General features: G+C 35.1%; 1 protein-coding gene across 1 annotated transcript in view; it reads left to right on the top strand.

Moving 5' to 3' along the window:
* Nucleotides 1-13,409, top strand: part of ACSS3 (acyl-CoA synthetase short chain family member 3) — a 248,451-nt gene that overhangs the window by 66,075 nt on the left and 168,967 nt on the right. The window contains exons 3-4 of the mRNA XM_044679177.1: nt 5,496-5,684; nt 11,218-11,352. Coding sequence (XP_044535112.1) covers nt 5,496-5,684; nt 11,218-11,352 — 324 coding nt within the window. The remainder of the gene's footprint in view (nt 1-5,495; nt 5,685-11,217; nt 11,353-13,409) is intronic.

The following is a 13,409-nucleotide window of genomic DNA, read 5'->3' as shown; positions in this document are numbered from 1 at the left end:
AAGATTTTCCTTTGGGTAGAGTTAAAATCTCTAATTTAACAATTCAACTGAAGTCAATTCAACAAACATTTTTAAGCTCTGTTCAGGGCAAGGTTATTGGCTTTAAGAGGTCATCTCTAGTCAAGGCTCAATGACTTTTGAAAAATAATTTCTTTCAGTGGGAGGCTACGTGACCTCTCTGGACCTGGCAATTTAAATTTAATTTGAGTCAGCTTGATTAATTGGTGGCAACAGCTTCCAAGAAGGGAGTAGAGTTTGCTTAACTCAGGCCGCTGAAGTGTTGATTTTCATTGCTGTCAGAAGAAACCTTAATTCAATCCCTCTTTTTAATCAGTAAAAAAATATCCCTTTAATAGATGATAAGATAAACCATAAAGATTTAGTTTCTCACTTGGTTTCTCATCAGTCAACAAATTCTTTATTACATGTGTACTATATGCTAGGTGCCATTTTAGGCAATTCAGATACAAACCAAATGAAATAATTCTTTCCCTCAAGAAACTTAGGTTCCCTAGAAGGAAACAGCATGTACACATTTTATATGTACACATATGCACATATACATATATGTGTATATATAAATATAAATACATGGTAATATTTTTAGGTGAGAGAGGAAGAAAAGTATTACTAGTATCTGATGACATTACTAAATGCTTCTTCTTTCAATTGGAATGGCATTAGATAAAGAAGCAAAAAGTGAAAGATGGAAGACTGGTTTCAGGACCCTAGGCAAGTCATCTAAAGTTTCAGTGCCCCAGGCAACTCTTAAGACAGTTGCCAGTCTTCCTGGGTTGGAGGTAGTAGGTATCATCTACCTGACATCATAGGTACCTCTGGGTCAAATTAAAAAATCAAATAACTAGAAATAAAAATTTAAAATTATGTGAATTAGAATGAGATTTGAGTTTCTTGGAAGGTTGTTTTTATTTTTCCCCTTTTAATAATAATAACAATAATAATGATAGCCAGTATTTATATAGAACCTACTTTGTCTGGTATTGTGCTAAGCACTTTATAAGTACTATCTCTTTTGATCCTCCCAACAACATTGGGAATTAGATGCTATTATCCCTATTTATCAGCTGAGGACCTGAGGCAAATAAAGGTTAAGTGATTTGCTCAAGGTTATATAGCTATTAAGTATTAGAGGTCACATTTGAACTCACACCTTTCTGATTTCAGGCTTAAGGTTATTGCTACATATGACAGAGCTGTTGAAGGTTTTAATGTGTAGTTAGTATATTTACAAAGTATTCCACTCTAATGTACCTATTTCCTCTCCTTGCAGAGGGAAAGGATCATGGATGTTTAACTTTGTCGTCGGTGTTTGCCATAGTTTATGTGGTTGTTTTCCTGAAGTATATTTTCCCATTTTTTATTGTTATAATAATTAGTTGTTCTTCAGTCTTGTCTGACTCTTCATGATCCCCTTTAGGGTTTTGTTGGCAAAAATAGTAAAATGGTTTGCCATTTCCTTTTCCAGTTCATTTTATAGATGGGGAAACTGAGGCAAACAGGGTTTAGTGACTTGCCCAGGGTTATAGAGCTAGTATCTGAGGCCTGATTTGAACTTACGAAGATGAGTCTTCCTGATTTGATTCCATGCCTAGTCTTCTAGCAAGAGGGCTATGCATGGCACGTTACATATATATGTGCATGTATATATATTCATATATATATATATTTATACACATTTTCTTCTTTGACCCTTTCAATAGCCTTGGGATGTAGGTGCTATTATTATCTTCATTTTATGGATGAGGAAACTAAGGCTGATAGAGGTTAAATAACTTTCCCAGTGTCAACCAGTTAATAAATCTTAGGCAGGATTTGAATTTGGGGTTTCCATTCTCCAGTTCTACCATTGCCTACTATGCTACCTTCAGCCATAAGGCATTACTGAGGAGAGAAAAATAAGGGAGACAAACCAAAAGATATCAGTGAAACTTTTTTGAAAAGGAAATTATTCCCTCTGGAAAAAAAAACCAAAACAAAACAAACAACCCCATACAGAGGACTGTCTGGGAGAAGGACTGTCTGATTCTTCATGAAAAATAATATCATTTTCTTTCCTTTTGCAATGATTGGTCTGGAAAGAAATCAAGACAGGCAGAATGGCTCCCTGAAACAGCTGTGATGATACTGCCCTTTCTTTTAGTTTCATCAAGCTTTCATAATAGATATTCTAAACGTTTACTTGATGACAGCTAGATTTTTTTCTTTCCCATTTCTCTTTTGTGCAGTCCAAGAACCTCAATGGGATTTCAGTTTTCTACAGAAACTGGTCTCTGCTATTCCTGACTTAATGAGGCTTTTATTGATTTCAATTTGAAGAGAAACTGAAAATTATCTCATTAATTAGGGGTTTTCAAAATATGGATGCTGGCTACTTTCTTATTAGATTAAAAGGTATCTGACTACATATATTTTTTTCCTCCTTGTCATGGACTAATGATTTTTTAAATTTTATTATTTATTCTTATCAAATCATTTTATATTTTAATAACAAATTTTCACAACTTTCCATAATCATATTATTCATATTGTCTCTCTTCCTTCTTCCATCCCCCCTCTCAGAGGTGATAAGCAATTCAATCTGGGTTATATATGTATTACCAGGTAAAACATATTTCTATATTACTCATTTTTGTAAGTAAATAATCTTATAGAATCAAAACCTCAAAACATATACCCAAATAAACAAGCAATAAATCATATATTTTTATCTGTGTTCTTACTCCAAAAGCTCTTTCTCTGGAGATGGATAGCATCTTTTGTCATAATTCCATCAGAGTTGTCCTGGATCATTGTATTGCTGTTGGTACCAAATTCTATCACATTTCAAAATATGGATGTTTGCTACTTTCTTATTGGATTAATTGGTATCTGACCACATATATTTTTTCCCTCCACAATAATTGCTGTTACTGGGTACAATGTTTTCCTGGTTCTTCTTGTTTCACTCTGCATCAGTTCATGTAGATCTTTCTAGCTCTTTCCGAAATAATCCTATTCATTATTCCTTATAGCACCATAGTATTCCATCACCGTCATATACCACAATTTGTTCTGCCATTCCCTAATTGAGGGATGTCCCTTTGGTTTCTAGTTCTTTGCCACAAAAAGAGTGGCTATAAATATTTTTGTACAAATAGGTCCTTTCTCATTTTTTTTATCTCTGGGATACAGAGCCAGTAGTGGTATTACTGAATCAAAGGGTATGCATTCTTTTGTAGCCATTTGGGCATAATTCCAAATTGCTCTCCAGGATGGTTGGATCAGTTCACAACTCCACTTTGGTGTCCTACTTTTGCCATATTCCCTCCAATAATTGCCAGAATTTATTATTTTTCTTCACTGTTATATTGACCAATCTGATAGGTATAAGGTGGTTCCTCGGAGTTGTTTTAATTTACAGTCCTTTAATCAAGAGTGATTTAGAACATTTTTTTTTTCATTTTTATAGCTTTCATTTCTTCATCTAAAAACTACCTATTCAGATTCTTTCACCATTTATCATTTGGGAAATGACTTGAATTCTCACAAATTTGACTTAGCTCTTTATATGTTTGAGAAATGAGAACTTTATCAGAGAAATTTGTTATAAAAATTTTTCCCAGTTTGTTGTTTCCCCTATAGTCTTGGTTGAATTTGTTTTGTTTATTCAAAAGCTTTTTAATATAATCAATGTTTCTGTTATTTAGTTGTTTCAGTCATTACCGACCCTTCATGACCTCATTTGAGGTTTTCTTGGCAAATATTCTAGAGCGATTTGCCATTTCCTTTTCCAGCTTATTTGACAGATGAGGAAACTGAGGCAAAACAGAGTTAAGTAACTTGCCCAGGGTCACACACAGCTAGAAAGTATCTGAGGCCAGATTTGAACTCAGGAAGATGTCATACTGACTAGGTCCTGTACAGTGTCTACTGTGCCACCCAGCCTGCCTTTTAGAGAGTGTAAACTACTGAAAAGATTTCTAGATTTAGAATTGGACTGAAATACCACATATTTTAATTACAACCACTATGACCTTTAATGAAGGCAGTTATCCATTCTGGATTTGAGTTTTATCATCTGTGAAATGAAATTGGACTAGAATATTGTTGAGGTACTTTCAGACTCTAATTATATGACCCTCTTTTTTTTACCACCTCTTTTAAGATATTTTCTTTCATCAATTAAATGTCAATTTGTCTATTTTCTTGCCTTTCCATAACCTCTTTCCCACAATAAAAAAAAATAGAAAAACTAAACCTTTATAACAAATATGGACAGTTATACAACAAACAAAAATATCTCATTTTACACCATGGAGTCATCACCTTTCTTTCAGGAGTGGTGTACCATGTTTCACATCACTGGATCTCTGGAATGATGGTGGGTCATTGAATTCACTAGAATTCTTTGTTATTTCAGTTCTATTTTTTACACTGTTGTGGTGATAATTATTGTTCTCCTTTCTATATCACTTCATACACACTTCTTAGTTTCTCTGAAGTAATCCATTTCATCATTCTTAAAAATAATATTTTCTTTTTTACTCAATTACATGGAATAACAATTTCTAACATTGTTTATAAATTTCGAGTTCCAAATTCTTTCTCTCCCTCCTACCATTCCTTCCATGCGTCCTCCTTGAAATGGTAAACAATCTGATATATATATATATATATTTTTTTTTACATGTGCAATCACCCTTTCATTATTTCTTAAAGTACAATCACATTCAATTACATCCTTACATTTCCATGGCTTTTTACCAAAAGGAATGCATCTATTCATTTGAAACAATGAGGGGAGTGAATTTCTTTTTGTAATCATAGAACAAAAATGAAATGCCAGTGATCAGATTTCAGACAGAAAAGTTTGAGAATAATGTTTCTCCAGTGAGTTGGCTCCTTTAAGTACAGAACACACCTGTGCTTTTATGTCTTAATTCTAGTCTGATTATCAGTCAATCAGTCATCATTTGCTAAGTGCCTACCGTAGGTTCACAATCTAACCATGGGGTGAAAATACTAAGGAAGGTATATCATAGTTAAGGTTTGTGGTACTGACCTCATGAAGATCCTTGCCCTATTTGTGGATGAGAAAAGGAATAGAAATGGAGCAGAATCTCTGGGTCTGCCTTAGTGGTATTGGTTCCTGCAAAATTATAACCTATTTTCATGACTGGTATCTTTCTTCATTTTCTATTTTTCTACCTTCTGTGGCTGGGTTATCGGTCTGATCAAAGGATCTGCTCAGATGTGTGACCTCTCTGGACAGCTGCAGGAAGACTTTTGTCTATTAAGAGAAACAATGATTTGCACCAATTATAGATAAGAACCACTTTCTCCATATTACAATGGGGTTAGTGAGTTAGAATCTCCACAGGCAATGACATCGATCTTCCTCCAGTGAAATTATCCTAGGCAACTGCCTCTTCATGTGAATGGTGAAGCCCTACATAAAATTGCTTTTTGATTACTTCACAACTTTCTCTCTTCAGGTCTCCAAGCTGGCTGGTGTCTTGGTGAAGCATGATGTGCACAAGGGGGATACAGTGGTGATCTATATGCCCATGATCCCCCAGGCCATGTTCACCATGCTGGCTTGTGCACGGATAGGAGCCATCCACAGCCTCATCTTTGGGGGCTTTGCCTCAAAGGAACTCAGCAGCCGTATTGATCATGCCAAGGTAAGGCTTTAATTTGGGACAAGGTAGCCTTTATCTTTTGGTCACGTAGGTTCTTGTATTGCTGAGTGAATTCATTTCAAGGCTACAAGCCTCGATTAGTTTACTGTTATGTGTCAGGCAGAGAACTGCAAGGAATAAAGAATAGAGAACTGGCCTCCAGAGTCAGGAAAAGTTGGGACTAAGCACTGCCTCTGGCCCATATTGATGGTGAGACCCTGAGTGAGGGCTCTAAGCAGCTCTGGAAGACTATCTCAGAGAAGATGTTCAAGTGGATGGCTAGAGGGAACTCCTCACTGGGAGTTCACTAGATAATGAAATCCTGGGTCCAGTCCCTATTCCAATGTACCCAACAATGTGCCAGGCATTGGGGGTTGCAAAGATGATCCTTGCCCTCAGAGGTACAATGTATAAACATAAATATTTCAGTTATGCAAACAAGCCTTTTTAGGGTATATACTGTGTGTCAGGCTCTAGAAGAGGAACTGGGCAATTAAAAAAAAAGAAACCATTTCTGCCCTCAAGATTACATTCTATTGGGGAGACAACACATACAACAATTATATACATATATATATAAAATGCATACACAGTGAATTTTGTGGGGAGACCCCATGGTAACAGGTAAGGCATCATTTGAAGTGAGCTTTGAAGGAAACTGAGAACCCTGAGGCTGTGCAAAGGCTTGGAGAATTAGACTGTGAGCTCCTTGAGGACAGAGGCTGTCTTTTGCTTTTCTCTGTACCCCCTGGCATTTGGCATAGTGCCTGGCACATAGTAGATGCTTAATAAATGTTTACTGACAGATTGAGAAGAGAGATGAAAGTAAGAAATCAAATTTCTATGGCTTGTAAATAATGAAGTTGAGTAATGTTGTAATAAGCCTGTAAAAGAAGATAGGAGAGAGATTGTAGAGGATCTTAAATGCCAAACAGAGGAGTTTCTAGTTGATCCTCTAAAGGTAATCGAGAGTCACTAGAGTAGAAGTGACACATGGCATCATAGGAAAATCACTTTGGTAGTTGTGTTGAGGATGGATTGGAGAAATGATAGGCTTGAGGGAAACGATTTAGAGTTTGCAGTGTTCTAGCAATGGGTTTATGAGGACCCAAGTGATTGTGTTGTATATATGAGTAATTTTGGGAGGGGAAAAGTGCTAATAGCTAGGGGGAGTAGGAAAGGCTTTGTGTAAGAGAGAGCATGTGAGCAGTTTGGGGAAAAGCTAATAGGTACAAATGACAGAAGAGGGCATTCTAAGAATGGAAGGCAGTCTACATGAAGCCCTGAATATAAAAGATGGCATGGTAAGTCATATTTTATTATTTTATTTATTAAATTTTTAAAAAATTTTTTCCAATTATATGCAATGTAAAACAATTTTTAACATTTGTTTTCCAAAATTTTCAGTTCTAAATCCTTTCCCTCCTCACTTTTCCTCCCCTCTTGCTGAGAGAGTAAGGAATTTGTTCTAGGTTCTATATGAGTAAATATGCAAAATTTATTTCTACCATGGTCATGTCGAAAAAGAAGACAATGGATCATATTTTAAGGAAATGACGACTCTGTCAGGTAACAATAGGTTGGTGAGACAAAAGAGTCAGAGAAATCAAGTAGGAAGATATTCCAGTTCTCAGCAGACATGGAATGCAAAGAAATGGAAAAATACAAAAACAATCAACATAACTTAAAGGCCATAATTCATTGGGTATAGTAGTAGTCAAGAAAGAAGAGACATTCAGGATTAGTCTAAGAATCCCTAGCTTATTGTCTGAGACTATAGTGTGCCATTTATATAAAGATGGAAGGTAGGAGTAACAGTTAATATGTTTTTTTTGTTTTGTTTTGTTTTTTAAACCCTTGTACTTCAGTGTATTGTCTCATAGGTGGAAGATTGGTAAGGGTGGGCAATGGGGTTCAAGTGACTTGCCAGGGTCACACAGCTGGGAAGTGGCTGAGGCCGGGTTTGAACCTAGGACCTCCTGTCTCTAGGCTCGACTCTCACTCCACTGAGCTACCCAGCTGCCCCCTAACAGTTAATATGAAAGGCAAGATGTGGAGTTCCCTTTTAGACATGTGGAATTTAAGGTTCAAGTGGTGCTCAAGGAGAGCAGTAAGAAATATTTGGCAAGTTACTGGAGATGTGAGAAAGAAAGTACAGCTTTGGGAGTCATCTTCATAGAAGAAAGACAGAGGAAGGACATGTTGAGAGAGATGGGAAGGTATTAACCTTGAATCCTTTTATTAGTGTGAATAATCAGAAGTTGAGTATATTAGGATATGATTGATTGTCCACTTACTCCACTTGTGGTTTTTATTGAGGTAACAGTTAATAGGGAGCAGGTCAGGGTTTCACCTCCTCCTTGAAAAACAACATTTCATTAGTTTAAGTTCATTGACTCAGCAGTGTCAGAAGGAAATAGATATTAAGGGTAGATCATTGATGTGCTTACATCAGATTCAATTTCAAGAATCCTCCAGGTATCATCAGTCTTTTATCTTTTTTTAATCTTTTTCTTTGGGTGGGGGAGGGAGATCTTCAGTGAATCTGGAACATGCAGCAATTTTAATTATTAATAGTAGATTTAAAAATATTCAACTTTAGAATAATTATATATGAGACTAGCCTAGCAATATTGTATTAGCAGATGCCTAGAATGGCCATTTCATTTGAAAGTAGCCAGCCCAAATGCCAGGAGAAGCTTGATAAAATATTAACAAATTTAGTGCAGAACTTTGTATATTTAGAACTAGAAGGAACCTCAAAAGAGGTGGTGGTGTTTTTTTTATGATTTTATTGAGTTGGGGAAAAAAGTGATTCAAAAGTGATTAAGTGAATAAAGAAACCTCTTTCTATTGAGTTAAGACATATAAAATAAACTTCATTTAAAAATACTATATCTTGAGGGAGGTTGTGTTCCAGCAAAATCCAACTAATCATCATTCCACAAACATATCCCTCTCCTTCTTACCTTTCTAGCTTTGCTCACAGTCTTCCTCATGCCTCCAGGAGGCTCTCTGCCTGCATGTTTATTGTTCCTACTTGGCCTTGCTCAAATACCAACTCCTCCCTGAAGCCCTCCCTAATCCCCTTACTTCTTGATCCAGCACTGATCCCTCCATCCTACAAATTCCCATAGTTGCAAGAGTTCTTTACCTTTTCTTTTTCATAAAGTCCTTTGGCAGTTTAGTGAAGATCCAGGACCAAGTCTTAGAATAATGTTTTTAAAAGCATGAAATCATATACCAAGAGGAAACCATTTATATGGAAATACTTATTAAAATATGTTTGAAATACCAATATATCGATTAACATAATATATACAATTAATATATTGATATTGTACTATAATTAATATACTTACTGTATTTTAAGGTCATGGACGCAAAGTGTTTCTCCCTCTCTTGTAATCGCACACCCTAATTTTTACTTATTTCTATGTGATTGCCTGGGTGCTACAATTTTAGATTGTAAGCTTCTTGAAGACAGACGTGCTCTTATTACTTGTCCTTTAATTCTCTACTCTATCACATAATGTCTTGATATACTTTGAGCCTATGAAATATTTGTCAAATAGAGTTAAGTTGAAGAGAAGAAGGATGGTGTGATAGAAAGAATCAGGAATCAAGAAGGCTAAAATTCAAATTCTCCCTCTTTCTTTTGCAAATTATGTGACCCTGGGCATATCAGTTAACTTTTTCGAAGCACAGCTTCCTCTTCTGCTAAATGAAAATAACAATAATTTAAGAATAGGTTTTCTGGGAGGCTCATTTAATGATATATGATAAATATTTTATTAGTGTTAAAGCCCTAAATACATCCTATTTTATGATGTCCAGATTTATGATTTAATTGGTGTGGGGGATTTACTAATAAGAAAACTCCCTTCAGATCTACAGAGAGTTTATAGTGTCTGGTCTTAGAGAGCTGCCTAAGTCACCCAATCAGTGTGTGTCAGAGGTGGGACTTGAGCTCAGATCTTTCTGGCATGGAAACTAAAGCTCTTTCTACCCCACTTCCTTTGGTAAATGCTATTTATTTATCCATTTATTTATTTACCTATTTAGTATTAAGCACTATATTATTATGAGCTGTATAGCATGATATGACAAATGCAACAGTAAATTAAAAAATATATATTACCAAATTTTGGATATGTGCCATAACTTCCACACTTGTTAGTCTAAGGCATTTACCTAAGACCTAGCTTCTTGCCTTTTTGAAAATAAGATGAAAAAAAAGTTCCTTTTTTATAGAAAAGTAGGATATAGTTTTAATATGTGTTTATTATTTACATCCTAACTTTTGCATGATTTATTTTGATTAAAAAATAATCTACCACATGTGTTCTTCACCTCAGAAAAGAAAGCTATGCGCAGAGAAATCTCAGGAAAAAAAATTCATTCTGAGAGGAAGAATCACATTTTGACTTCAAACCTTTTATATGTACTATTTTTCCTAGATGTAAATTATAATAATTTGTTTATCATTTTTAATTACTAACTCTTATCATTTCCTTTGGAAAGAGCATTTTAGAAAACAAGACTAAGGAACCATTTATTGGGGGGCAAACTTGTACTTTTTTAAAAGGTTGGAATTTTTAAAATATTAAAAAATTTTATATTTTTCCAGATTACATGCAGATACAATTTAAATAATAATTTTTTTGACTTTTTGTGATACAGGTTATTTCCTTCTTCCCCAAAATGGCAGGTAATATGATATTATAGATTGTACATGTGCTATTATGCAATACATACTTCAGTGTTCATTATCTTGTGAAAGAAAATACATATCACTTATACTAGAGAAAAAATCATGAAGTGACTTTTTAATTATATTAAAAATAAATTTACTAAACATAAAATATAAAAGATAAATATACTCATATATTTAATTATATTAAAGGAATAAGTGAAGAATGACATGCTTCAATCTGCATTCAGATTCCAACAGTTATTTTTACAGCAATAATCTCTGACATCATGAATCCCTTGGAGTTGTTTTGGATCTTTCATTTCTGATAACAGTTGAGTCATTCCCAGTTGGTCATTGCACATTATTACTGTTGCTGTGTGTAACATTTTCCTGATTCTGCTCACTTCATTTTACATGACTTCATATGATTCTATACAAGTTTTTTTTGGTAATCAAAATCCATACAATAAAAAAAAACTTAGTCTTTTCTTCATTTAAAAAGGTTAATGCATTTCACAACTGCTTTTTTAAAAATATAAAAGTAATTTTTAGGATCATGAATCCTCTTTTTAAATGTATGCTGTATTAAGTAATGAAAAACATTAGAAGGACCTAAAATTTTTGGCAGCTAAATTAAATTAATGTGGTCATACATAAGGGTTTGTGAAAGTTAAACTGATTTTTTTGAGACCTTTTATGTAGTGTGCAAAAATATACTTTTTTTGCCAGTATAACACTTTTATGCCATCTATGAAGAATCGACTATTATTTATACCTTTAATTCTTAAAAGTAAAAATAACAGATATTATCACTGATACTAATTCTTTTCTTCATTTTAGCCCAAAGTGGTTGTGACAGCATCCTTTGGAATAGAGCCTGGGAGGAGAGTAGAATATATACCACTGTTAGAAGAAGCCCTGAGGATGGGAGAACACAAGCCAAGAAGAGTTCTCATCTATAATCGGCCTAACATGGTAATTCTTTTTGCTCATCTGATTCTTAAGTTTTGTGCTAAACATTCTTTAAGGGTGCAAATTTTAGACCTATAAGCGATCATGTCTACAGTTTTCGACATTTAAAATACATAGCATTAGAAGGAGTTGATTTGTAAAATAAATATATACAAATATGTAAACACTTAGGAATATAGAGAAACACAGGTCAAATTGAATATACCTAGAGGTTCACATACAAGGATGCATATATATTTTATATACCTAGAGAGAACATATAAAATATGCTCTGTATTTCTCCCTTCTCAGAAGTATCATTATTAAGAAAATCTGCATATACAAAATAAATTGAAAGAAAAAGATGAGACTATGATAAACTGTAGTAATGCATGATAATAGCTGCTTACATGCAAAATTGCTATTATTGAACTTTTTAAAAAAGAAGTTCATAGGAAAACATATGGTTACCAACTATGTGTGGAAGTTTCATTTGATATCCAAAGTTGATGTTTTATACCTTTCAGTCATCAATGGGGAAAACAATTAGAAAACTAATGAATCATTCCATTTATACATCTTTTGTAAAACATTATCATTTTGTGCCATGTGCAAAGCTTCATGCCTGGGAATTTTAATGTAAAAACAGATTAATTAATTTAAGAAGAAAGTAGCAGAAACACTGAAAAATGCTTTTAATATAGATGTTAGAGGAAAGTGTTGACTAAGATCCCATCCTTTAAATAAAATGCTTTCTGAGTTTAATGAAAAGAATACTTGGCAATAGTGCAGAAATTCCAGTTCTCATTTGCTCATTTTAGTAGCTTGGGGGCAGCTAGGTGCTCAGTTTATAGGGTACTGGTCTTGGAATCAGACAAACTCATCTCCATGATTTCAAATGCAGCCTCAGACACTTCCTAGATGTGTGACCCTGGGCAACTCACTTCTGTTTGCCTCAGGTTCCTCATCTGTAAAATGACCTAGAGAAGGAAATAGCAAACTCTTCCAGTACTTTTGCCAAGAAAAACTCACATGGGATCACAGAGGAGTGGTTGTAACTGAAAACAATTGAATAACAGAAGTCACTCTAAGGATCTGACTCTTTTGTTTTTTTCTCCAGTGATCATATGGCAAAAAATACTTTCTCTCTCCCCTATCTCACTGGGTTGATATTGAGCCAAATAAAATAATGCAAGTGGGAAGGTTTAATTTATATATATTTATCATAGGATAAGACTCATTTTTAACATTTATTAATATTCATTTTTAACATGGTTACATGATTCATGCTCCACCTTTCCCCTTCACCCCCCCCCCGCACACCCCCCACCCATGGCCGATGCACATATCCACTAGTTTTGTCATGTGTCCTTGATCAAGACCAATTTCCAAATTGTTGGTAGTTGCATTGGTGTGGTAGTTTCGAGTCCACACCCTCAATCACGTCCACCCCGACCCATGCGTTCAAGTAGTTGTTTTTCTTATATGTTTCCTCTCCTGCAGTCCTTCCTCTGAATGTGGGTAGCGTCTTTACCATAAATCCCTCAGAATTGTCCTGGGTCATTGCATTGTTGCTGGTACAGAGGTCCATTACATTCGATTTTACCACAGTATATCAGTCTCTGTGCACAATGTTCTTCTGGCTCTGCTCCTTTCAATCTGCATCAGTTCCTGGAGGTCTCTCCAGTTCGCCTGGAACTTCTCCAGTTTATTATTCCTTTTAGCACAATAGTATTCCATCACCCACATATACCACAGTTTGTTCAGCCATTCCCCAATTGAAGGACATCCCCTCCTTTTCCAATTTGTTGCCACCACAAAAAGCTCAGCTATGAATATTTTCCTGCAAGTCTGTTTATCTATGATCTCTTTGGGGTACAAACCCAGCAATGGTATGGCTGGGTCAAAGGGCAGGCATTCTTTTATAGCCCTTTGAGCATGATTCCAAATTGCCAACCAGAATGGCTGGATCAGTTCACAGCTCCACCAGCAATGCATTAATGTCCCAATTTTGCCACATCCCCTCCAGCATTCATTACTCTCCCCTTCTTTCATTTTAGCCAATCTGCTCGGTGTGAGGT

The sequence above is a fragment of the Gracilinanus agilis genome, chromosome 5 (genome assembly GCF_016433145.1).
Source record: "Gracilinanus agilis isolate LMUSP501 chromosome 5, AgileGrace, whole genome shotgun sequence".
Taxonomy (NCBI): domain Eukaryota; kingdom Metazoa; phylum Chordata; class Mammalia; order Didelphimorphia; family Didelphidae; genus Gracilinanus; species Gracilinanus agilis.
This window is presented reverse-complemented; position numbering and strand designations above follow the sequence as displayed.